General features: G+C 45.1%; 1 protein-coding gene across 2 annotated transcripts; it reads left to right on the forward strand.

Annotated features, from left to right (window-relative positions):
* The first annotated feature begins 473 nt into the window (after nt 1-473).
* On the forward strand, nt 474-25,951 carry LMAN2L (lectin, mannose binding 2 like). 2 transcript variants are annotated; one of them, XM_087706117.1, is made up of 9 exons: nt 474-636; nt 2,780-2,898; nt 8,354-8,471; nt 11,054-11,136; nt 15,500-15,532; nt 16,501-16,662; nt 17,779-17,893; nt 18,872-18,991; nt 19,804-25,951. In XM_087706117.1, exons 1-9 carry the CDS (start codon nt 480-482, stop codon nt 19,944-19,946), a joined length of 1,050 nt encoding a protein of 349 aa, XP_087562243.1. In that variant the 5' UTR covers nt 474-479; the 3' UTR covers nt 19,947-25,951. The 2 variants fall into 2 exon arrangements, with proteins under 2 accessions (XP_087562243.1, XP_087562245.1); XM_087706119.1 differs by lacking the exon at nt 15,500-15,532.
* The last annotated feature ends 1,161 nt before the right edge of the window (nt 25,952-27,112 follow it).

Genomic DNA, 27,112 nt, shown 5'->3' on the forward strand with positions numbered 1-27,112 from the left:
TGGAACAAGCCCAATAAATGTGTTAATTTTGTATGCTGTTGCAGGAGTCAAGTTCACTTTGTTATGCTAAACCATAGATTGTTTGAGGGTCCTTGGTGCTCTGTGAGCTTGCTTGTTTTCTGGCAGAGGTCGCATTACCCAAACTAGGTAACATCATCAGTGCTAGTAAGGAGTGGGATTTGCTCTCAGTTTATATTCTGGTGTGTGTGTGTGTTTTCTCCAAATTAACGTATCACCTACTTTCCTTTTCACCGCCACGCTTGCTAAAGTCTGGCAGTTGTAAGTCGAGGACTTCAGAGGTGGACGAAACCGGGCGCTGCCCCTTTAAACCCGGGGGGAACTATTGCACTACGTTTGCCAGAAGCCTTTGCGGGAGCTCTCCGCCCTTCGTCCAATCCACGAGGGAGAAGGGACGCGGAAGAGGCGGGGCGCGAGGGACGGACCAATCCGGAGGCCGCGAGCCCGACGGAGGGAGTAAGATGGCGGCGGCGGCTGAGCGAGCCGGGAGCGGGGATGCCGGGCTCCGTCGGCGGCTGCTGCTGCTGCTCTGGCTGCCGCTGCTGGCCTGGGAAGCCGGGGCGGAGCAGATGGAGGAGTACCTGAAGCGGGAGCACTCGCTTACTATGCCTTACCAGGGTGCAGTACCTTCTCCTTCCGTTCCTTCGCGATTGCATTGGGCGGGCTAGGTGGAAATCCGTCCGGTACAGCCTCTGCCCAAGGCAGGATTTTTCTCCCCGCCTTGGAGAGGCTCCACCTGTTGCATTTCTGCCTGGACTTCCCCCTAGAGTTGCTTTCTTAGATGCATGGGGGTTGGGAGGGTTGCAATGCTGCATGCATTGTTTTTTGCAGCATGCAGCATGCAAAGAAGCGGTAGAGTTGCATAGGTTGGGTGGGGGTGTGTGTTAGTAACTGAAATGGGCTGGGCCCAGAAGGGCTGTTGTTGGGTGCAAGGGGAAAATACAATAAAAGCTGGGTGGGATTTCCGTGCTGGTGTTGCTAGCAAAGTGGGAAGTGGTTGCATTTCCCACCTGTGGGGTGGGAGGCCAGGTGGATGCAAGCTCTGTAGTTCATCCAGGTTTCATAGGTGGGGGGGGAATTTATGAAATAGACCCTCTTGGTGTGGGAAGACAATTCCCACCCCCCTGAAGAATAAAATATATTGGGGAATATTAACAAGGAGGCTCAGTGGCTAAGACGCTGAGCTTGTCGAGCAGAAAGGTCAGTGGTTCAAATGCCAACCTAGCAGTTCGAAAGCACGTAAAAATGCGTAGAAAAATAGGAACCACTTTTGGTGGGAATGTAACAGCGTTCCGTGTGCCTTCAGTGTTGAATCATGCCGGCCATATGACCACGGAGACACCTTCGGACAGCACTGGCTCTTCGGCTTTGAAAAAGAGATAAGCACCGCCCCCTAGAGTCAGGAACGACTAGCACATATGTGCGAGGGGAGCCTTTACCTTTTACCTTTACCTTTAAAAGGTAAGGAGAAAGGGGGGAAAAACCTTAAGGGAAGCTGAAACCAGCCCCAGTTTCCCCTGCCCCAAGCAGAAACTGAGAGCTTATAGAAATGCAGAATCCATTCAGAAAGACTGGGTCAGCCAGAGACTCCAGATAAGCAATACAGTTAGGCAAGCGAAAGGTCGACAAGATTAGCTCCGACAAACACCTAAGGATTTGCATTTTCCCCCTTCGCCTATAGAGCCAGCCATGATCCCTACATGACCCCATAGGAATCCAAAAGGTATAAAACCCCACTCACTCTAAACTCCATTTGGTCAGCTGTCCCAGAATCACATTAATGGGTCTGCTTCATCAATAAAGGGAACCTTTCCTTCTAAACAGCCTCTACCCACCATTTTATTTCCAGTGCCTTTCTCCCAGCTTGGACCTGCACCTGGATATTTCTTCCAACACTGGGCTGAAACCAAGCTGGGAGGCTGGAGGCGAAAAAAGCAGCACAATAGGGGGTGCACCTCCTGGGATTTGGGGTGCAGACTGGACATGGGTGGGTGCAGAGGGGCTGTTTCCTGTTGCATTTCAAGTGGTGTTTTTAAAGTCCATCAGCGCAGGGGGGTATCCTTCTCCACGGTTGGCTTCTCCCATTGAAAACTCGGGTCAGCTTGGCATCGTGGCTTCGGCTTCCAATTTCAGGCTTAGCTACGGTGTGTTGCAACACACAGCGAAGCATTGTGTGAATTGTGAGGGGCCAGAATGCCTCCAGAACTCCACTTTTGTTATTCACCTAGCTTTGGAAAGACAGGCTTTTAAACGAAACCCAAGGAAATAGAGCAGGGGTCGGCAACCTGCGGCTCTGGAGCCGCAGGTGGCTCTTTCGTTCCTCTGCTGCGGCTCCCTGATGCTCAAAATATGCGCCACAACCGCCAATGTGCAACGCCCACCGGCACGCAATTTATTGAGCTTTTTGACCCCCGGTAGGTTTTGTGGCTCCCAGTGTTTTGTTTTCTGTGGGAAACAGATCCAAATGGTTCTTTGAGTGTTTAAGGTGGCTGACCCCTGAAAGAGAGCTGGCACACCTCAAACCCAAAGAACCAGTCTTGCAACGTGGGCTTTCTTTACAGCCTGACCTTTGGCTTCCTGAACTTTCCCCAAGAGGTTTAATTTTGCCTTCTAGGCCAGTGTATGTTTCCTAACTGACCACGTCCTTCATCACGGCAGTTTTGGTCGAAAGGCACAGCTCCACCTCTTGACGTCAGCCGGTGTTGGGAAGTAGTTTTGACCTAGCCACACCAATCGGTCCTTAATGTTCTTTGTTTTTCAGGTGTGGGATCCGGCAGCTCATCGCTGTGGGAACTTGCAGGCAATGCGATGGTGATGACTCAGTTTGTTCGCCTCACTCCAGATATCCAAAGCAAGCAGGGCGCTGTCTGGAATAGAGTGGTAAGGTTTAATTGCTTGAGGGTGGGCTCTGGGACTTCATTAGGGCCGGGATAATTGGCAGGTACTTTCCCCATTGATGTTATCCTGCCTGTAGGAAAAGGAGGCAAGGGTGAAGCAATAAATAACAAAAAGTCCTTGGGGAACAAAGCTTGCAAAAGGTGATTTAACCGGCCCAGTCAGAAGGTGTGGTCTGATACTGGATTTTGCATATTGCGTTAAGCCGGAATTTATTTAGCCATGGTTTGGAAACGAACGAGAGTTGGTTTCACACGCCATCCTTTGTGAAAGCATCCTTCAGGTCAGCCAATGTTGCTCAGCCTTGGCAGAAGGTGCTTTGGGCAGATTCTATTCATCGTTTAAGGATGGCTGTTTCCCAACTTTATGATGTGTGGGCTTCAACTCCCAGAATTTCCCAACTGCTCATTGTAAAGTTGCTTAGGTTAAATATATATGAATAGAATAGAATACAAATAAAAATAGAAAGGAAGAATAAATAGAATAGAATAAGAATACCATGTTTCCCCGAAAATAAGACAGGGTCTTATTTTATTTTGACCCCCCAAATTTTGCTTGGGTCTTATTATCGGGGGGGGGCTTATTGGTTTGGGGTTGCTGGGTGGCCGCTCTCTTGCGAGCGGGCGCCTGAAGAGCCGGGCACAGCCTCAGGGGCAAACGGCTGTGTTGTGCTGTCGAAACAATTTATATCCAGGATGTGAGATATTATCTGTAGATATTTTCACAGCTCTCTTTTTGACTCATGCAGTGTACAGGTCCTCAATGGAAGGCAGGTTGGTAGTGATTTCTACAGTTCTCATTATCTGTTGAAGTCTGTGTTTGTTTTGTTTGGTTGCAAAACCAAGTAGTCCTTGACTTAACAATGACAATTGAAGCTAAAATTTCTGTTAAGTGCGACATTTGTTAAGTGAGTCCCCCCCCCCATTTTACGAACTTTCTTGCACGGTTGTTAAGGGAATCACTGCTGTTGTTAAGTTAGTAACATGGTTGTTAAGTGAATCAGATTCCCCGAATCTGGAGCACGCGGGGGGGTCGTGCATGGGCATGCCACACCCACAATGCTATGCGTGTGACCCAGCACGCATTCGCGTGTGACCAGCACACACACCCCACTTTTGGCGTGCTTCTTTTGCCCTCCCCAGGCTCCAGAGGCTTTCTATGAGCCTGGGGAGGATGAAAACAGCCTCCCCCCCCCCCCCCCGGAGGCCCTCTGAAGGCTTCAGGAGCTTCCCTGAAGCCTCCGGAGCGTGAAAATCTGACCCTACTGGCAAACCAGAAGTTCAGGAACGGACTTCCGGTTTGCTCATAGGGGCGGTTTTTGCCCTCCGGAGCCTTCAGGGAAGCCTCCTGAAGGCTCCTGAAGGCTCTGGAGGGCAAAAAAACGGCCCTACGAGCAAACCGGAAGTCCGTTCCCGAATGGCCTCAAAAGAAGGCTGAAGTCAGAAGCGTTGGAGCTGACAAGGGCAACAACTTGCATGCCCTACCAAATGGCTCCGTGGGCCACCTGTGGTTTGCCATTATGCACGTCATCATTCCGTGCATTTGACGAATGAGCTGCAGCTCAAGAAACCTTTTGCCTTTCATAAAAGTTTAGTTGGTGCTATCAAACTCATCATTTCTTGGAACACAAGTATCAGTTTACACTCACTTTGTTTCAAGCCCATCAATGTTTTCCCAATAAGATACTTTGGGGTGTACTGCAAACAAGTTGCATTTTGCATTTTGCAAATTTCAACATTTCCTTTATCTTGGAGAAAAGTGAATTTTACTGCAACGAATAGGACTTTTTCTAAGATCACCAAAGCAACAAAGTTTTATTTTTAAAATGACAATTTCCTAGGATTTGAGAATTTAGCATAGGATAACTTGTATGAAAAATGAGTCAAAAAGAGGGCTGTGAAAATATCTACAGACCCCTCACATCCTGGACATAAATTGTTTCAACTTCTGCTCTCAAAATGATGCTATAGGACACTGCACACTAGAACAACTAAACACAAGGACAGTTTTTCCCCCCATATACCATCACTCTGCTAAATTTCCAAAACACTCAATTTACTAAGAGTGTATTACTATTATTCTTCTCTCCCTTCCTAGTGTCTATCTCTTCCCCCTTTTGACTATAACCATGTTGCTTGTAACTTTCAATTTATATTGTTTTTATTTGTTTCCTAGTATGATTTGATAGCTTATTAATAACCTTGAGTATCACTAAGTGTTGTATCTTTTTATTATTGATGAATGTATTTATTCTCCTTATCTACACTGAGAGCATAGGCCCCAAAGACAAATTCCTTGTGTGTCCAATCACACTTGAGCAATAAAGTATTTTATTCCTTATACTCTTCTCACCTCTCCTCTCCTTTCCTCTATTCTATGTTGGAGAACAATGTTATTTTCCATTTCATAGTTTCTATTTTTGTTGGTGAATTTGCCTGAGCAGGCAAATGAAACTAATTTCAATTGGACATCCATATCCACATTCTTGTCTCTAAACATTTAAAAGGAGAATTTGGAAGTCCTGATTCAAACTTATTTCCCAATGGAACTTATGTGCGTAGAAGGATTTTAGCCAAGTTGTATTTTAAGATGACATGGGACGCAGTGGCTCCGTGGCTTAGATGCTGAGTTTGTCAATCAGAAGGGTTGGCATTTCAACGGTTCGAATCCCTGTTTGTCTTCCGGGTTTCTGGGGTGCATGCATGCATGACGATCAGCTGTCCTTTATGCACATGGGAGTGCCAAAAACTGGTGCGCGCATGTGCGCTAGCCAACTGATTGAGATTTGCATTGTGCACCAGAACCCAAAAGTTTGGCTTTCCCAGAGCATGATCCCTTTGCGTGTGCAGCAGTTCCAAAAAAACAGCATGCACATTTTCACTGACCAGCTGATTATTGGGTGTGCATGCACACTAAAACCCAGAAATGTAGCTTTTCCGGAGCGTGGCCATTTTCACGTGACAGTTTGCCATCACTGCCCTACATCATTTCTGACTGATGGCAGTCCAGTCTCCTCTTGAAAGCCTCCAGTGATGAAGCTTCCACCAGAACAAAGATGGCACCAATCTTAATTTCTTTTTCTATAGAAAGCAGAGCTAGTATGAATGCTTCCCATTTTGACTGCTGCTGAGATTTCGGCTCTCAAATCTCAGAGCATTTTAATCTTTTTATCGCAGATAAGGCATAGGGTATAATGTGGTTACAATAAACATAAGCTTTTTCAAGTGGAGTATAATATCCGCTTGTCTGATTCTGCAGCTTTTACACTTGAGAGAATTTGCTGATCTTTATCGGGTTGTTTGCTATCTGGATCAGTTCTGGCTGTTCTCTGTAGTTTAATCATGCATGTTGGGATTAATTACTGTCTTTCTTGGTCCTAAATATAGCTCGGGCTAGAAGGGGAATATGTGGAGTGTTGGCACAAGGAATTGGGAGAGTGCCGCTGCTGAGGTTGTGTGTGGGTTGTCCTTTGGCACTGCTAAGGTTGCAAAAACAGTTGCCCCCCTCAGCTTCTAATATTTGCAAGCTCTTAAAAATAAAGGAAGCGTCTGGTAAATGTTTTTGACTGTAGCTAAAAGATTGTCTTCTGTGTTTCTGAAGACAAAAAAAAATGGAGGAGGGGATGAATAAATGAAATGAAGGCATCAATCGTTTCTCTCAAAGGGGGCTTTATCAAAAGGCAATTGGACTTACTTTTTTTTTTCCTTAAAGACTTTTCGCTTCTCATCCAAGAAGCTTCCTCGGTTCTGGCAGGATGGTGGTCGTAGGGTGGTCTCACCTGTTCGGCTCTCTGAGAGCCGTTGAGGCCACTTGAGGCTTTATCTGGATTTATGATTCTTCTGTTCTGACTGAGGCTTCCCAAGAGCCTGAAGCAAACTCCTTGTCCCAACAAAAACCCCTTTTATTAATTGACTGTGAATTCTGCCCATTCGGCAAAGTCTTTCAAGGGAGGATTTATAGTCACAGACCTTATCTGGCTTGGAGAGCTGTCAGGCCGAGATTGCAAAACTTGGCAAAGTGTCTCCGAGAGTCACGAACCAATTAAGCGAACTAATTGTCTCCTGCAAACTCCACTCCCCTTTTGCTCCTCTTTTATTTCCTCTGGGAGGGGCCATTCATCATCCACCTTTAGCCTTACTCCCAAGTTGACCCCTGTTCTTTAGCTGTTCCCTTTGTCTGGCAACTCTGTGCATCCACACATTGGGAACAGGCTCCAGCTGTTCATCTGCCTCACTGATGTCGGACTCCGAAGGCAGCGGATAACTGGCATACGGCTCTGGCCCCCTCTCTGCCTCCGACACAGAGCCCTCATCAGAGCCTTCCCCAGACTCCAGGACTGGCCTGTGTTCCTCCCCAACCTCTTCACTGTCTGACTCTGCAGCCACAACACCTTCTGATTTCCTCCCCTCCCCCAGAACAAATCCTTCCACTCACCCACAACCATTCTGTCAGAACTGATGAAGCTTCTTGGATGAGGTGAAAATTCTTCAAGGAAAAGCAACCTTTTGAAAAAAGCACCTTTGGGACAACCATGACCTGGATGACTGAGAATCTTCATAGATACCCAACTTTTTTTGTTCACTTTTTGTGATGCCCAGACAACTTCAAAGCAATTAGAAGTCAGCGATGTTCCACTTGGGAGCTTTTTTTCGTTCAATGGCAATTATCTATGGGTAGTCCTAAACTTATGACCACTACTGGGTCCTAAGTGAGACATTTGTTAACTGAGTTTTTTGCCCCATTTCGCAACCTTCCTTCCCACAGTTGTTAAGTGAATTCCTGCAGGGACTGTTCAAAGTTACAGCGGCATGGAAAAATGTGACTTATGATTGTTTTTCACAGTTACGACCTTTGCTGCATGTGTTCAAAATTCACAGGCTTGGCAACTAGTTCATATTTATAACTGTTGCTGTGTCCCAAGATTGTGGGATTCCTCCTTTTGCAACCTTCTGACAAGCAAAGCCAATGGGGAAGCTGGTTTCACTTAACAACCGGGTTACTAACTTATCACGGCAATGATTCCCTTAACAACCCCTGCCTCTTTTGGGTTTCTGGTGCGCATGCATGCGCGACGATCAGATGGTCTTCCATTTTCTTGTGTGAGCATGTGCCCTGGCAGCTGATCATCGTGCGCACATACGCGCCATCAAGTGGAATATTAAGTGGCTGGTGTGCGTGCCCGTGCCGGAAACTGGAAGTTCATTTTTGGGCCTGTGCATGCCCCCTGGGCAGCTCCTCCTCCGTGTTGTGGCCCAGACGAGCACATGCACGCACTCCCTTTTTGGCACTTGGTGCCGAAAAGGTTGCCCATCACTGGTATAGGGCCTCCTGCTTGAGCAGGGGGTTGAACTAGAAGACCTCCAAGGCCCCTTCCAATGCTGTTATTCTGTTTTTAATGGTTCTGCCTCCATTCTAATTTGCTTCTTTTTGTTTTCCATAGCCTTGTTACTTGAGAGACTGGGAGATGCAGGTGCATTTCAAAATCCACGGGCAAGGGAAAAAAAACCTCAATGGAGATGGCTTTGCCATCTGGTACGCCAAGGATCGAATGCAGCCAGGTAAAAAATCTTTTCCAAATATAGGCCAAACTTTGATCTCTGGTGCTGCAATCTCTTTGCAGCAAGCCAGCCCACCTGCTGGCAGATTTAGAAAGATTTCCTTTCCTTGGTTAGGGGTAACTTTTATACCTCTTGATACTTTTCCATGTTTCCTTCAGTAGAACCAATGGGAAAAAAAACTTTATATAGAGAATGTTTTGTATGTTAGATATAAGTACCGTATTTTTCGGAGTATAAGATGCACCAGAGTATGACGCACCAAGATTTTGAAGAGGTAAATTAAAAAAAAAGGTTTTGCACTCTGCAGGCCTCCCAAACCCCCTCCACGCCCATTTTTGGGAAGGGGGTAAGGTTTCGGAGGCCAAAAATGCTGTATTCAGTGTATAAGACGCACCCAGATTTTCACCCTCTTTTTTGGGGGTGGGGTGCATCTTATACTCCGAAAAATACGTTATGTTTCTCAATTGGATCTTTAACTTTGGACTAAATTATCTTTTGACCCAAGTCTTCTTTCGAACTAAACCAGAAACCTCGTTTCTAGTTTTTAAAAAAGGCCATTGTTAGAAAAAAATAAAAATAAAAGCCTAAGTAAAGTTTGTCTCAGAGGTGCTTTTTCCAAAGGACAACTGGAACGTCCTGCGAAAAAATCAGATGGAAAAATCAGATAGAAAGTGTCCTCACATACCGCATTACAGTATGGTACACTCGGTTAACTGCTGCGGACAGGAAGACACGACAGAGAGGGATCAATTCAGCACAAGAAACCATTGGTTACCTTCTTAACACCACTGGGTGACATCTCCAGGTCTCACTGCTTTAGCAGAATAAGGAAGATACTCAGAGGTGATTCACACCCTGGTCAGTGTCTCTTTGCACTTTGCAGAAGACATCGAAGGATAGCCAGCCAAACAAATAGGTTTAAAAATAGTTTCTATCCTTGGACTGTCGGACTCTTTAAACACAACCACAATCACTCCATGCACACGCGGAAACGTATGACTAGTTTTTCTTTCCTTTTCCAATTACTTGCATAGGGATTATCCTTTATACTATTTATGTTGTTTGTATTTTTTGTAACGGACTGCACCAGTGAGGCTAAAACAAATTTCATTATATACACGATGTACGATGACAATAAAGGCTATATCAGTGATGGCAAACCTTGTAAAAGTGTGCCAAAATTGTGCGCGCACACACCCACAATTTAATGCACCCCACCCACCTGCGCAAGCATGTGTGATCCCCCTCCCCGCGCATGTGCGCATGCCTGCCACCTCCTCAGGCTTTGGAGGCTTTCCTGAAGCCTGTGGAGGGCGAAAACAGTCTCCCTCAGCCCTTCGGAAGACCGAAAATCACGGGGCTATACTATATTTCCTGGGTTTTTTCCCCTTTGATAACGTTTTGCTTCTTATCAAAGAAGCCTCTTCCATTTTAACTTGACTGGTGGGGAATCGAGATTCTTCTTGGATGGGAAATGAAACATTTAAAAACCAACCAACCAACCAAACAGTCCAGTTGCCTTTTGAAAAAAAGCATCTTTAGAACAATCATGACCTGCATGATTGATTTGATTCTTTTCACTTTCTAAGCATGTTTTCTTGTGCAGGTCAGGTTCTCCCAAATTTAATTGGGGCAAGTGCAGAAGAGAATTTAAGCTTTTCCACTGCAAAAAAGGGCTCTCTCAGCTTGTTTTCTTGCAGACTTTGTTGCACTGATGATGTTACCTAGTTTGGTAATGAAACGTCTGCAAGAAAACAAAGAGGCTCAGAGAAGGACCCCTCATTTCAACAAATATTCCCCTTTGAAGGGAAGATTTTTTTGGCTTTTATGAAAGCATGAAACAATGGAGAAACATTCTCCCTCCCAAGTTTTTTATTTTTATTCTTTACAAAAAACATCAGATCAATGTGTGAACTTGAGTGTCATAAATAGTAAGCAAGTTCATCCCAATCCTTACATTCCATCTACTTATGTATTAAATAAAACACTTTCATTCAATTATAATCCATCATTGTTCAGTTGTTCCATGTTTTCCCTTTATAATGTGAAGAATATATACCCAAATATTCCCCCTTCTCTTATTTCAGTCATTCATTTTGACTTTTAATCATATCACCCTTTGTTGAGAAATTTTTTTTTTCTTTCTTATCTAATTTATAATCATGTCACCTACTTACCAAAAGAAAGGGAAAAAAGGGAAAGAGAAAGAGGGGGAGAGAGAGAAGGAAAAGCAACTCTGAATAACAACAGAAAAGAAAAACATCCATCATCTCTTGCCCGCTGTAATATTTTAATTGCTATGCTCTAAAGAAAGATAGGAAAAGGAAGGGACAAGTCAAAACAATAATATATTAAAAAAGAAACATCATATATCCATTATCCTTTGCCCTCTTCAGTGCTTTAATTGCTATGCTTTAAAGAAAGATAGGAAAAAGAAGGAACAAGTCAAAACAACAATGTATTAAAAATAAAGAAACATCATCTATCCATTATCCCTTACCCACTTCAAAGCTTTAATTGAAACATTGGAGAAACATTTGCTGGGCCGGTTTGTTGTGGACACGATTTCTTGTCTGTTCCAGGGCCAGTCTTTGGCAGCAAGGATACCTTCATAGGACTGGGCGTGTTTGTAGACACTTACCCCAATGAGGAGAAGCAGCAGGAGGTAAGAGTCACCTCAGAAAGGCTGTGCAGGCAGAGGAAGAAGGCTGGGGAGGAGCAATGTTCCCTCTAATTATTTTTCAGTGTGTGCAGAAAAGTATAGCGTTTGAGCGGCACATTTTCATGCCTGAGCACCTGAATTTTTTTCACAGACGTTTCACAGAGCAATTGATTTATAGGATCCGAATTGGAATGGAGAACAATGGTTTTGTGCATGTGTGAGTGTGTGTGTGTGTGTGTATGTGTGTGTGTGTTTGAGTGAGCGAGGGATCCGGTAAGGGAACTGCGCCTATTTAGAAAAGGTAAATTATTGTAAACATGATCAGTCGAAGAGAAGTATGGGGACAGGTTGGGCGGTAGAGAGAAAGTGATAAAGTGGGAGAAAGTGGGAGAGAGGAAGAGAGGAAAAAAGAGGGAAGAGAGACAGAAAGAGAGAAGGAGAGAGAAAGTGATAAAAGAGTGGGAAAGAAGGAGAAAGAGAGACAAAGAGAAAGAGGGTGAGAGAGACAGAAAGAGACAAAGAGGAGAGAGAAGGGAGAAGGAGAGAGAAAGTGAAGGAAGAATGGAAAAGGAGGAGAAAGAGAAGAGAGACAAAGAGAAAGAGGATGAGAGAGACAGAGAGAGAAGAGAGGAAGAGGAAAGAGTAAGAGAACATTTCATTTCAACCCTGAGGTGCAAATATTCTCTTTGGTAATTTTATTTGTCCATTTACTATCCAATACTCTCATTTCTCCTTAAGTTCATGAAGAATTCCCTTCTTTTTATTGAATTTATCACAATACCTTGAGAACAACTTTTTCAGCATAGCTTTACAGCTATTTAAAATATATAGTAATTTAGGTCAGGTTTTCAGAATATTAGTCTATTTATGTCACTAAGTACAAAGAAACAGAATTCAGAAAGTTGGCTTCCCTTTTTGTAATTGCCTATTGTCTGCTTAATTTTCTACCTACATTTTTGATAACTGATATTCACTCTTGACCCAAGAAGCCCGTCGTAGAAAGAAATTCTCCCTGTGAACTTTGTTGGGTTTCCATGGAATGAAGTTTGATCTTTTTCTCAACCATACAGTAGCACATTCTTTCTAAGGAGGATATAATCAAGATAGTCCATAATTGCCTATCAATCTAACAGTATGGCGATTGACAATATCTTTATATTTCAACTCTAACTCTTTCAGTCTTAAAGGTTTGGTGAGGAGAAATCCAAAAATTCTTTTAAAGAGGAAAAAAATGGTTGCACAATTGTATCCATGGAGACATGTATATATACACAACACACAGAGAAACAAACTGCAGAGGGTCTCCCCAAGTCTAGGGCAGCGAGTCATTCGATGGGAAACTTGCCTCTTGGAAGGAATGACCCGGCTTGGCTCCTGCTTTCGATCTGCCGCACAATGACCGAACGGAGAAGCGAAGAGGCAGGAGAGACAAGGCAGGAGAGACAAAGTGGGAGCCAAGCCGGGTCATTCCTTCCAAGAGGCAAGTTTCTCATTGAATGACTCGCTGCCCTAGACTTGGGGAGACCCTCTGCAGTCCCTCTTATCTGGCCGGGATGCCAGCGAGAGTGTTGGGCTGAAGGAAGGAGGGATACATACACTCGCGCTCTCCCTCTCCCCCCCCCCTTGCAAATGGCAAATCCGAGCAGCCGCTGCTGGGAGCCCATCCCATGCCTTCTCCCAACCCCACACCCCTTCTCTCAGCTACTTTCTGCCTTGTGGACCTAGAACTGATTGCTGTCTTCAGGCTGGCTCTCCTCTCCTATTATCGTGGAAGGCGTCTCACCAAAACCACTGCGTGGCAGTTGGAAACTGCTGCGTGGTGTTTTGTTGCCACGTGCGTGGCTGCGCACCCGCGCAGCTTAGAGGGAACATTGGTGAGGAGGCTTTGGGCTCATCCTGGTTGGCCATTGAAGCTAGTGTAGAGAAAAGAAGGACTAGGGGGGGGCAGTATTTGAGAGGTTGACACAAAGAAGAGGGGGGTCAACTTATTTACCAAAGCACCAGAGGGCACGACAAGAAACCATGGATGGAAACTAATCCAGGAAAGCAGCAACCTGGAATTAAGGAGAAACTTCTTAACAGTGAGGACAATTAACCAGTGAAACTGCTTGCCACCAGAAGTAATGGTGCTCCATCAGTGGAGGCTTTCAAGGAGAGAACAGCCACTTGTCTGGAATAGTATAGAGTAGTGTTGGTGAACCTTTTTGGCACTGAGTGCTGAAACGGGCGTGCGCATGCACACGGGGGAGCACCGGAAACTGAAAGAGCAGCTCCCCAGCGTGCACAGGTGGGAGTGCTGGAAACTGGAAGAGCAGTTCTGAGCTTCCGGTTTCTGGCGTGTGCATGTGCGCCGGTCACCTGGTCTTCCGGCTTCTGACATGCATATGCATGTGAAGACCAGTTGGCTGGTGTGCATGTGTGCACCGTAAACCAGAAGCTCAGCTTCCCGGTGCGTGCATGCACACCAGGGAGCTGCTCTTCCTGTTTCCGGCACTTCCGTGTGGGAGAAGACCAGCTGGACAGCACACATGTGCACTAGAACCCGGAAGAGGCTACAGCTCTGCGTGCCACTTCCAACACATGTGCCATGGGCTTGTCATCATGGCTATAGGGTCTCCTGCTTAAGCAGGGGGTTGGACTAGAAGACCTCCAAGGTCCCTTCCAGCTCTATTTTGATTGGACTGAAAAGATTGTTGGCTGCCATGATGTTCCTCAGTTCCAAATCTGTCATGGCTTTCAACGTGAACCCTAGGTGGAGAATTTGCTATTGGGTGTATTTTGCTCTTCACCCTCATGTTTTCCGCACAACCCACAGAAGCTGGTTGAATGTTCAGGTTTTTGGCAGCAATTTGATTTATGGTGGGGAAGGGGCAATTTAGACAGAACGGGGAACCCATCTCCCCCCACCCCTCGGGTCTAGAAGTAACAGCTGGCTGTGCTTTGGAGCATCACATAGGCACTGCTCTGTGTTTTCACCTAGTTTTAGGAAGGGAGAACTGCAGCCTGTGTGACCTCCAGACCCCCACTGGAGACAGGAATAATCTGCCCATTTTGTGGGGGGGGGGAGCTTGGAGGTTAAGGGTCAAAATTACTTCCTTCTTCTTTCTAATGCAGGTGTGCCAAACTTGATTTCATTGAGGGCCGCATCAGGGTTATGTTGAACCTTGGGGGGCGTGGCCAGAGCGGGTGTGGCCAGGTTGACATCACTCATGTCAGGGGAAGTGCCTGTGGTGGCCCAAGCACTTTGCCAGGGAAAATTTGTTTTTTTCCCTTTCCTTGAAATTTTATGGAGAAACTTGGCTTTCTTGTGTTTTGATATATTTAGCCTGCTGTTTTTGTTGCTTCTGTTTTAGTGGAGTCACTTGAGCATTTGTTGCGTGGTAATTACTAATTGTTTGGAGTCAGCTTCCCAAGAGCATCCTCTGCAGAACTTAGCAATTAGCAAGGTTTGTAAGAAGCCAGGTGGATCATTTCAGCCTACGCTGATTCGATCTTGGGAGTTTGCCAGGGTTGTGGCCCGGCAGCGGAGTTAGCAGCAGCAGATTTGGACAGTGAGGAGGTTGGGGAGAAAGATGGGCCAGTCCTGGAGTCCTGGGGAAGGCTCTGATGAGGGCTCTGTGTCGGAGGCAGAGAGGGGGCCAGGGCCATCTGGTAGTTATGTGCTGCCTCCAGAGTCAGCGGGGCAGAAGAAGAGTGGGAGCCTCTTCCCAGTGTGCTCGTGCGCAGAGCTGCAAGGAGAAGGGAACAGCTAAGGAACAAGGACCGACTCAGGAGTAAAGGCACAGGTGGACGTTGAATGGTTCCTCCCATCGGGAATAAAAGAGGAGCGAAAGGGGAGTGGAGTTTGCAGGAGACACTTAGTTCATTCTTGCATTCTTGCCAAGTATTGCGGCGTCTGAAAGATATCGGCCTGGCCACTCTCCAAGCCTGATAAAGGTCGGTCATTGTAAACTATCTGGAAAGACTGTGGGAGAGAAACCACTTTGCTGGAGGGGAGTTCACTGTCAATGAAATAAAAGGGGTTTATCGGGACGAGGACTTGGCTTCGTGCTGCTGGGGAAGCCTAGGTCAGAACTCTCCTACTGGGTGGCCTTGCTTCAGTCTGCATTCTGATACCCATTGCCTTTGTAAAGCAGAAATTTCTCCTCCAGCCCCTCCACTTCCAGCATCCCTTAGCTTTCTAGCCCAGGGACACCTTCCAGCCTTTCCCCTAACCTAAATGGTGGGCCTTGGAGGAGGAAGAGAAGCCCAGGGATTGGATGAAGGAAGACTAGGTGGGCTTGAGACAATCTGTTGGGTGACTCTCTCTTGCTTCTGTCCCCTTCCCCTCCCCTCTGGCTTTGCAATAATCGTTGTGGATTCCCAGGCCCAGAAGAAGAGGTATTCTTCAGGAAACCAGGTACTTGATATAGTCCTTTCCTCGATCCTTTATTCCAACCTTGTCCATTCCATCTCTCTCTCTTCTTGCTCCTTGATTCCGCTATTACTTCTGGCAGGTAATTGGATGGCACAGCTTGGCGCAGTGATTGTTGGCACTCTAGTATTTCCCTTTTCCTCTATAGATATGATTATAAGAACCATAGTGGTGCAGTGGTTAGAATGCAGTATTGCAGGCTTGCTCTGTCTACTGCCAGCAGTTCAATCCTGACCGGCTTAAGGTTGACACAGCCTTCCGAGGTTGGTAAAATGAGGACCCAGATTGTTGGGGGCAATAGGTTGACACTGTAAACTGCTTACAGAGGGCTGCGAAGCACTGTGAAGCAGTACGTCCTATTGCTATTGTCAACAGGGCACCTGAGCCATGGTGGCGCAGTGGTTAGAATGCGGTACTGCAGGCTACCTCTACTAACTGCCGGCTGCCAGCAGTTCGTCAGTTCAATTCTCACTGGCTCAAGGTTGCCTCAGCCTTCCATCCTTCTGAAGTCGGTAAAATGGGTACCCAGATTGTTGGGGGCAAGAGGCTGACTCTGTAAAGCACTTAGGGTGGGGCTGTAAAGCACTGTGAAGCGGTATATAGGTCTAAGGGCTGTTGCTTAACCATTTTTCCTTGCTTTTTGGAGGGGCTTCTAGTTCCAGTTTCCCTCCATTTCAGACTCTTCATATTGCTGGAACCAGTAAAATCAGAGAGTACTATAAGTTCGTTTTTCTCAAGCTTGGCAACTTTGTCACCATCTGGCCGAATTATTTGGTCCTCAGTTATGCCTTGCTGCTTCCCAACACGCCTCATCCTGGTCTCGGCCTCTTCAGCTCGGCTTCATTGTTTCATCCTTCCTCGCATGCTACTTTCCACTCTTTGTTGAATGTGAACCGGTGTGAAACTAGCATGGCGAATGGCAACACGGTCTCTTCCTTCTGTTCCTTCTCCAGCGTGTCTTCCCGTACGTCTCGGCCATGGTCACCAACGGGTCCCTTATCTATGACCATGAGAGGGACGGGAGGCCGACTGAACTCGGGGGCTGCACGGCCATCGTGCGCAACTTGGAACATGACACGTTCCTGGTCATCCGCTACGTGAAGAGGAGGCTCACTGTAAGTGTCTATGGTCTGCAACTGTCAATACAGTTTGCGCAGTGGTTATGATACAAGCTGGGTCTGCCCACTGCCAGCAGTTCGATTCTGACTGACTCAAGCTTGACTCAGCCTTCCATCCTCTTTGAGATCGGCAAAATGAGGCCCCTGGTTGTTGGGGGCGAGAGGATGACTCTGTAAACTGCTTAGAGAGGGCTTAGAGAACCCTAAACCTATCATCTAATTTACCTATATCATCTTTCTATCATATCTATCTTTCCTTCCTTCCTTCCTTTTTTTATTTCTTTCCTATCTATCTGTCAGTCTGTCTACCTGTCTCATATCTCTCTCAATCTCTCACTGTTTCTCTCCATGTCATCCATCCATCCATCCACCTACCTATCTATCTCATCTCTCTTTCTCAATCTCGCACTGTTTCTCTCCATGTCTATCTGTCTCTTATCTGCCTGCCTGCCTGCCTGCCTGCCTGCCTACCTGGTTCATCTCTCTTTTCAATTTCTCACTATTTCTCTCCATGCCCATCCATCCACCCACCTACCTACCTGCCTATCATCTATTCCAACCTATCCATTTGAATGCAGTATTTCAGGATAACTCTGCCAACAGCCAGGGGTTCAATCCTGACCGGCTCAAGGTTGACTCAGCCTTCCCTCCTTTTTGAGGTTGGTAAAATGAGGACCCAGATTGTTGGGGGCAATGTGCTGACTGGCTGTAAACCACTTAGAGAGGGCTGTAAAAGCATTGTGAAGCGGTATATAAGTAAGTGCTATTGCTATCTTCTTTCCTTCCTTCCCTTCCCCAGTGGTTAGAAAGAAGGAAGGAAGGAAGATAGCAATAGTACTTACTGTTAGATACCACTTCACAGTGCTTTACAGCCCTTTCTAAGCGGTTTACAGAGTTAGCTTTTTGTCCCCAACAATTTGGGTTCTCATTTTACCCACTTCGGAAGGCTGGAAGGCTGAGTCAACCTTGAGCCAGTCAGGATCAAACTGCCAAATTGCAGTCAGCTGGCAGTCAGCAGAAGTAGCCTGCAGTACTGCACTCTAACTACTGCGCCACCGAGGCTCCTGAACCGAGGATGAAGCTAGAATGAGCTCTTTCTTGTTTTGACTTGAGGTCTTGCTCGACATTGATGGAAAGCATGAATGGAAAGATTGCATTGACATTCCCGGAGTCCACCTACCCCGTGGATACTTCTTCGGAATCTCTTCCGCCACAGGAGACTTGTCAGGTATTCTTCAAAAGCCTAGCTAGCATTGCTGGAAGAGTTTTTCCTACTTTTTTTTTTTTTTACTTTGGGAGAAGATCCTTAAAAACTAGTGATGGTCATAAGTCAAGAACTACTACTTGGAGACTCATGGTAGTTGAAATCAAGAACATTTGACTATATTATTTGAAACTAGCCAATAACCCGGCATTGCCTGGGTATTTATAAGGTGGGAATGTCCGGACCAAATGTAATTTCTAATGTTGGATTATCCCCTTTACCAGAGGGAGCCCCCTTGTGGAGTACTGTGAAGCTGTTACCATGGCAACTCCATTGTGCTGTACAGCAGAAGCCATTTTACGGCAGTACATAGAAGCCATTTTAAGGCACAACAGGCTGTATCTTAACAGAACACCCCCCTCCCCAAGCGTTGTTAGGGGTGTCTTACCCCCACAATATTTTTTCCATTTTTGGAAGATATGAAAAATGGGAAGAGTGCTATGAAAATTGATTTTTCTTCCCCAGGTGGTCTTCGACTTACAGCCATAATTGAGTGGCTTTAAGACTTGTGGACCTCAACTCCCAGAGTTCCTCAGCCAGCAAAGTTGCCAACCTTGGCAACTTTAAGCTGGCAACTTTAAGCTGGCTGAGGAACTCTGGGAGGTGAAGTCCACAAGTCTTAAAATTGCCAAAGTTGAAGACTCCTGTGCTAAACCAAGACCTATGATTTTAAAACCCAGCACAACTTAATGGTTAGGATGCTGAATTCTAGGGAGGGTGGGGGGATTTAAGACCACAGTTTCAAGTCCAGCCTTCAGCCACTGAGTGAATTGTACGAACATAGCCTAAACATTTAAACTTTTAAATTCAAATCTTTTCAAAGCAATCTCGAAAGCAAGCTGGAGCAAAATTCAACAGCTAGTTAACGGGGGAAAGAAATTTGGGGAATGGCTCCTTGTGGAACCCCCTCCTCATTATATCCCATTTCGTCTTTGGACTCAGACAATCACGACATCATCTCTCTAAAGACATACCAGCTGACAGTTGACCGGACGATGGAAGAAGAGAAACGTGACAAAGAAGTCTTCCTTCCTGTGGTGGACAACATGAAACTCCCTGGGAGTAAGTATGAGGAAAGCCTCTGGAGGCTGGGGAGGGCGAAAAACACGCCCAACGGGCCAATTGGAAGTTTGTTCACTATACTATACTATACTATACTATACTATACTATACTATACTATACTATACTATACTATACTATACTATACTATACTACTCTATACTCTATACTCTATACTCTATACTCTATACTCTATACTCTACTACTGTACACTATATACTATACTATATGCTCTACTATATAATCTATTCTTCTATTCTATTATACTATACTATATACTCTACTATTCTACACTGTATACTATACTATACTATATACTCTGCTCTACTATATACTCTACTCTACTCTACTCTACTCACTACTATATACTCTACTATAATATATACTCTACTATGTACTCTACTATATACTCTACTATAATATATACTCTACTATGTACTCTACTATATACTCTACTATAATATATACTATACTATGTACTCTACTATATACTCTACTATAATATATACTATACTATGTACTATACTATATACTCTACTATATACTCTACTATAATATATACTATACTATACTACACTACAGTACTATACACTACACTACACTATTCAATGTGTTCCAGAGGTGGGTTGCTCCTGGTTCGGGCCGGATCAGGCGCACCAGTAGTAGCAGTGGCAGGAGGCTCCGCCCACCCGTCCGGATGCTTCTCTGCATGCGCAGAAGCATTACGCGCATGAGCGAACCGGTAGTAAAAATGGAAACCCACCACTGACTTGTTCTTATAGCTGAGCTCAACCTCTGCATTTGTCCTTTGTAGTGGTGATGCCGATGGAGCCCATGAGTGGCCTTGCTCTCTTCTTGATCGTCTTCTTTTCGCTGGTGGCCATCGTCTTCGCCATTGTCGTCGGCGTGATTGTTTACAACAAGTGGCAAGAACAGAGCCGGAAACATTTCTACTGACCCACAGGGTCTCCTCTTGGGATTCTTCCCATCGTCCTGGCTTTCTGGACCACCATCGGATTTCATCAGCAAGTGGGGGGCAGGGGGGAGATCATGGAAACAGACAGCTCAACTCGGGAAGCCATGTCCGCGGAGCTCCTGGCTCCTAAACCTAACAAGAGGGCTCACATTTGGACCAGTGGTCTCCTTGTGGTGGTGAGCCACCGTTCTCTCTGCTCTTTCCTTTGCCTTCCTTGAACAAAGTTCTCAGCACTGGCTTTCGGTGGGACGTTGGACGGGCGTTGTCAGCCTCCCACCACAAGGATGTAGCACATAGTGGGCCTTCTGTTGACTCTTGTTGGGGAGGCGGACGGGACACATTTAATGAAGAGATTTGGAGCTGCCATCTTCGTCTCCTCTAGCGGAGGAGGTCGTTGGAAGATGGGAAACTGTGATTTGGGGAAATGTCAAGGTAGCAGGGACAAGGAAATTGGGATATGGTCATCGGCAGTATCAAACTGAATGGTTTTTTGGGATGCCTTAAGTAACATAATACTGCCTGGGGGACAAAGGCAGAGATCCTTGTAGCTTAAAGAAAAACCTCATTTTGTGCAGCCCTGCAGCCCACTTTATTTTCTTCTGTTCTTTAGAGATCAGGTAAGCATCACAGTGAAACCACTACCTTGCTGAACCTACCAATGTGAATCTCTTTGCTCCTTAAGCACAATTCTGTCCTCCTCCTTCATTTCTTCCTTCTTCTGCTTCTCCCTTTTTTTCCCTTCTCCTTCCCTCTCTGCACTTCTTCCTCCTTTCTCTTCTCCATTTTGTCTTCCTTTTCCATCGTTTCCACTTCTCCATTTCTTCCTCCTCCTTTTCCATCGTTTCCAATTCTCCATTTCTTCTCTTTCTGTTTCATCTTTCTCCTCTTCCATCCATTGCTTCTACTTCTCCGTTCTCTTTCTTCGTTTCTTCCTTTTCCTCCTCCATTGCTTCTACATCTCCATTTGTTCTCTCTCTCCATCTCTTCCTTCTCCTTTCTCCCCATTTCCTCCCCCCATTTGTCCTCTTCGTCATTTTTTGGCTGCCTTGTACGGTTTCAGCGGCTTGCGTGTCCTTTCCCCGAGTGAAACAAGGCATCCCTTGCTGAAGGGATTAGACCGTGGGTTTTTGCTGTGCTTCCAAGCAATCCTTGAATGTTTTGAGTTGACATTTGGAAAACGGTGGAGCTTCTTTGGCAGCTGGCGGGGTTTAGAGCAGGGGTTGCTCTAAATCCCTGTTGGTTAAACTACTTGAGTCGATGGTTTTATTCACTGATCATCTTTGGATCTGTTCAGGAATGAGCAGCTCACCAAGAACCAGTAAGCTGAGCATTAAATATAACCTCTAAAATCCCCCCTAATGGCATGCTTGGCCTCAGCAGCTCTCAAGGGAGGGGAAAGTTAGCATACGGAGGTGGCCCAATCTGGGATTTTTCTGATAGTAAACATAAGCTGCTTTATGAAGAAAACAATGCTGCTAACTCTGGCTGTTAGAGTGTCTGAAGCCATCTTTTCCTTGTTATTCATAGGAATCTGACCTCAGGTCATCTCTCTGGCTGCCTGATCTACCAAGTCTCTTTAGTTAAATTAATTTCTGCCTCTGCTGGTAGATTCCTTCCTCCTAAATCTTTCCCTTTCTTTTTTTCTTTCTCTCTCTCTTCCTTCCTTCTTCCTTTCCTCCCTCTCTTCCTTTCTTTGTTCCTCCCTTCCTTCCTTCTCCCCTCAGAATTTGCATTATGAGCCATGGTGGCACAGTGGCTAAAGTGCAGTCCTGCAGGTTCCTGCTGCTGCCTGCCAGCTGCCAGGAATTTGGCAGTTCAAATCTCACCAGGCTCAAGGTTGACTCAGTCTTCCATCCTTCTGAGGTGGGTAAAATGACGACCCAGATTGTTGGGGGCAAGAGGCTGACTCTAAACCGCTTAAAGAGAGCTGTGAAGCACTGTGAAGCGGTATACAAGTGCTATTGCTATTGTCCTTCCTTCCTTCCTTCCTTCCTTCCTTCCTTCCTTCCTTCCTTCCTTCCTTCCTTCCTTCCTTCCTTCCTTCCTTCCCTCCCTCCCTCCCTCCCTCCTTCTTTTACAGGAGAAGAGCGATTGATCTTCAGGTAGTCCTTGAGGTACGACAACAATTGGGTCCAAGATTGCTGTCACAATGCAGTTGCAGAGTGTAATGTTCTATTGCTGGCAGTCCTGGATTGCCATCTTATCACAATCCCAAAGTATGCAGGTCATTAAGTGGGAAATGGAGGGAGTCCCAGATGAGGAGCAGGAGAGCATTGCGTGTGAGTTGGGAGGCTGCGGTGTGGCATGAACTTAGGGAGGGTGGGAAAAGTGAGCGTGAGGAACATGTGTGCAAGTGCAAGAAAGCTGAAGGAAGGAGGATACTGGTAGGTGCGAGCAAGCAAAGAGGGAAGAAAGGCACAATGTCAGCAAAGAAAGGCTGGGTGGGAAACTTACCCGATCAATGTTTTACTTCCCTCTGGCTTCCCCACTGTCTTACCCGATCAATGTTTTACTTCTCTCTGGCTTCCTCACTGACTTACCTGATCAATGTTTACTTCCCTCTGGCATCCCCATTGACCTTGCTAGTGGCAGCTGGCAGAGAAGGTCAGCAACAGTGATCACATGACTTCAGGATGGCGCAACCGGTCCTAAGGTGAGCTGGTTGCCAAGCATCCTAATTTTGATTAAGTGACCACAGAGGCGCTACAGTGGCCAGAATTTTGAGGACTCATCCTAAGTCCCTTTGTTCAGTACCGCCATAACTTTGAACAGTTGCTGAACGAACACTTGTAACTCAAGGGCCTACCTGTATCTCCATCAACATTGTGTCGATCGGGGGTTTCCAAACTTGGGAATTAAGACTTGTGAATGCCCATGCTGGCTAGGGTTTTCTAGAAGTTGAAGATCACAAGTCTTAAAGTTGCCAAGTTGGGGGACACACACACACACACACTGTAGATGATCCCAGGTGGGGAATGCTTGGCTTCTGGAAATATTGTGGTGATTCTGCGTAAAGAAACCGATAGTTGCCTTTTAAGAGTGAGAAAGTTTGGTCAATTCTGAGATTACCACCTTTGTTTTTGGTGACGGTCTTCCACTGTTTTTTTCTTCCCACTCTTTTTTTTAATCTGTCCATTTTATATCTCTGAGCGGTGCTAAAGAATCCGAACCGGCTTCTGTGTTGAAAATATAACTTTGGGGAGGGGGGGGGAGGAGGAATGATGTTTCCTCAAATTTCATCATGGTTGCCTCTAATCTCACCTACTGGCACAATCTTTTTTCTTTCTTTCACTTTTCAAGGATCGGTAGCATTTTGTAATGAAAGGTGTGCTAACTAACTTCCTTCAGGTACCTCAAGAAAACAGTGATATATACTGTACAGGGTCATAATAAGGCTTTATGTTGCCAGTCGTGCTAGAGAGAGTAAAGTCAATTCAGAGTGAAGGTTCTGCTTTTTGGCCTAATCCAGGGATTAGCAACCTGCGGCTCTGGAGCATCATGTGGCTCTTTCATCCCTCTGCTGCGGCTCTCTGTTGCTCCAAATATACATCACAACCGCCAATGTGCGACACCCGCTGACACATGATTTATTGAGCTTTTCAACCCCCAGTAGGCCAACCATAGTTAAATCCAAGAAAAGAAAAGTTTCAGAAGACAACAGAATGTTTAATTCAACTACATATACTAGTTTTGTGGCTGCTCAGGAAATAGGCACGGGAAGGGTTTTGTGGCTCCTGGTGTTTTCTGTGGGAAATGGGTCCAAATGACTCTTCAAGTGCTTTAAGGTTGCCGACCCCTGGCCTAATCATATGGATAGTGCCAACTTGTGTGAATAGACTGCACTGTTTTGTTTTTTTTCAATTTGTCTTCTTCAGGTTATCTTCCAAATAAGTTGAAGTATCTAGAATTTGGGAATGGAATTCCTGGACAGCAGGTTCAGGGATAATAAATATTGCTAAAAGAAGGCAAATTTTGCTTTTTGGGGTGAAAAATATTCACACACCCCTATAAACAAAGTATGTAGAGGTTTTCACATCTTCAGAATTCTTCATGTACCATGAAGTTGCTTGATAGTGAGACAGGCGGCATATAAATTTAATAAATAAATAAGAATAAGTAGTACAGGAGTAGTCCCAAAGGTGCTTTTTCAAGAGGCAATTGGGCTTTTTGGGTTTTTCTTTGAAGATGTTTTGCTTCTCATTCAAGAAGCTTCTTTAGCTCTGACTGGATGGAGGGGAATGGAAGGATTTATACGTAGATAGGTAAATCCTTCTATTCCCTCCCACCTCCCATCCAGTCAGAGCTGAAGAAGCTTCTTGGATGAGAAGTGAAATGTCTTCAAAGAAATGCCAAAAAGTCCAGTTGCCTCTTGTAAAAGCTCCTTTGGGACAACCATGATCTGGATGCCTGAGAATCTCCATAGACATAATGCAGTGGTACCTCAATACTCATCGTTAATTGGTTCCAGGAGGCACAATCAGTACCCCAAATAATGAGTACCAAACAATTTTTTACCATAAGGAATAATGTCAAAGGCATTGACAAGTGCTAGCTTGTGCACTGACTACTAAACAAACGTTGAGTATCGGCAAAATTTTCACATCAAAATGCGTCGAGTACCAGATTCAAAGCAGTCGGGTATAATGGAAAAGCTAAATCAAAGAATTTGCGGAAAGGGGGAGAATGCCGATAGTTGAAACATTTCTACTTTTAGCAATTCCTTAAGTGCATGTTTCTCTTCTCTGTTCTTGGGATACATTTTGAACATTTTTGTGCTGCACTCAGTTCATAAGCTGCTGTTTTTAAAAGGATATTTTTTTAAATCTACTGCTATAAATATATATTATGTGCCCAGCTACTTATATAAAACAGTCAGCGAAGGAGGTCAGCAGCAGTAGCTAAAAGCCATTCTACTGCCAATGAAGCTGTCCGTGGGGTTATTGTTATTTATGCACAGACAGACTGATTTTTAGCTTTTTAATTATTATCTTTTGTTACATTACACACAACAACTATTGCATCAAACCATCTTATATCAGGCTGTTTATTATATATTTTTTCCCTTCATCCCAATGGGTGTTAGTTTTGTCATTTATAACATGGATAAAATCCTTCCAATCTCAATAAAATGATTTTTCCTCTGGATTTTTTTTTCCAATGTGAATTTTCTCAGAAATCGTCTCAAGCAGAACCATAGACTCACTCTGATGAAACAAACTTTTTAAACGATTCCAGTTATTTTCACTAGCTTTGCAGCTAAAAGCAGGTAAAAATAATTTTCTCGCTTCGCAATGTTTTTATCCCTTCTGCCAAATAGGGCTCATAAGCCCAAATTTGGTGAGAACTCATGTCCTTTACTTGGTTGTTGCTACCGTTTTGTTAAAGACATGTTGTGAATTATTGTACAGGCGGTCCTTAACTTACAACCACAACTGAGCCCCAAAAGTTCTGCTGCTATGTGAGACAGTTATTGAGTTTTGCTCCATTTTACAACCTTTTTAGCCACATTTAAGTGAATCACTGCAGTTGTTATTAGTAACACGGTTGTTAAATGAATCTGGCTTCCTCATGGATTTTACTTGTCAGAAGCATGTGTGCTTGTCGGAGCTGCAACTTGAAAGAGCAGCTGCCCAGGTGGCATGCGCGTGCCGGAAAACGAACTTCCGGTTTTTGGTGTGTGCCTACGCATCAGCCAGCTAATCTCCTAGTTACTGGTGTGCATGCACATGCAACAGTCAACTGGCCGGTATGCATGCCCACGCTGGAGAACAGAAGACCATATCTTCCAGTTTATGGCATTGTTGCATGCATAAAAGCCAGCTGATCGTCGTGTGCACATGCGTGCCAGAAACCCGGAAGAGGAACGTGTGATGCCACACATACCAGGTGACATGCACATTTGCCATAGGTTCGCCATTATGAAGCTAGTGCATTGGGTTCTTCGTCCAGTAGGTCGAGGGTTGTCCACATGTCCAAGCTTTTCCAACTTTATAGGAAACACTGGAAGTGAACTTTGGACATCCTACAGACAAAATGTCTCCTGGGGCTCCTGAGCCACAGTGACCGAAGGACATTGTCCTTAATATAGGAGAAATAGAAATGAGAATTGTTTCTATAGAAATACAGGGGAAACTCAAAAAATTAGAATATCGTGCAAAAGTTCATTTATTTCAGTAATGCAACTTAAAAGGTGAAACTAATATATGAGATAGACTCATTACATGCAAAGCAAGATAGTTCAAGCCGTGATTTGTCATAAAATAAAAGAGCCAAGGTGGCGCAGTGGTTAAATGCAGCACTGCAGGCTACTGCTAGATCAGCAGTTTAGCGGTTCAAATCTCACTGGCTCAGGGTTGACTCAGCCTTCCATCCTTCCGAGGTGGGTAAAATGAGGACCCAGATTGTTGGGGGCAATATGCTGACTCTCTGTAAACCGCTTAGAGAGGCCTGAAAGGCCTATGAAGCGGTATATAAGTCTACTGCTATTGCTATTGCTATAATTGTGATGATTATGGCTTATAGCTCATGAAAACCCCAAATCCACAATCTCAGAAAATTATAATATTGTGAAAAGGTGCAATATTCTAGGCGCAAAGTGTCCCAATCTAATCAGCTAATAACTCTAATAACACTTGCAAAGGGTCCTTGAGTCTTTAAATGGTCTCCCAGTCTGGTTCAATAGGAATCACAATCATGGGAAAGACTGCTGACCTGACAGTTGTGCAGAAAACCCTCACTGACACCCTCCATAAGGAGGGAAACCCTCAAAAGGTAAATGCAAAAGAAGTTGGATGTTCCCAAAGTACCGTATCAAAGCACATTAATAGAAAGTTATGTGGAAGGGAAAAGTGTGGCATGAAAAGGTGCACAAGCAGTAGGGATGACCGCAGCCTGGAGAGGATTGTCAGGAAAAGGCCATTTAAAAGTGTTGGGGACTTTCAGAAGGAGTGGACTGAGGCTGGAGTCAGTGCACTAAGAGCCGCCACACACAGACGGATCCTGGACATGGGCTTCAAATGTCGTATTCCTCTTGTCAAGCCGCTCCTGAACAACAAACAACGATATTCGAATTTTTCGAGTTTCACCTGTAGGCCTTGAATCAACAGGGAAAGCATGGGGAGCTCATGGTGAAATTCCTCCATTCCTC

The sequence above is a fragment of the Thamnophis sirtalis genome, unplaced genomic scaffold (genome assembly GCF_051295495.1).
Source record: "Thamnophis sirtalis isolate CommonGarterSnake01/CBP01778 unplaced genomic scaffold, rThaSir2_p1.2 scaffold_2, whole genome shotgun sequence".
NCBI classification, from domain to species: Eukaryota; Metazoa; Chordata; class Lepidosauria; order Squamata; family Natricidae; genus Thamnophis; species Thamnophis sirtalis.

Excerpts from the sequence above, each read along its gene's own strand:
- LMAN2L (XM_087706117.1), top strand. The coding sequence starts at position 480 with ATGGCGGCGGCGGCTGAGCGAGCCGGGAGCGGGGATGCCGGGCTCCGT. Across the intron at positions 2,899-8,353 it reads GCGCTGTCTGGAATAGAGTG|CCTTGTTACTTGAGAGACTG; the intron begins GTAAGGTTTAAT and ends TGTTTTCCATAG. Across the intron at positions 11,137-15,499 it reads ATGAGGAGAAGCAGCAGGAG|GCCCAGAAGAAGAGGTATTC; the intron begins GTAAGAGTCACC and ends GTGGATTCCCAG.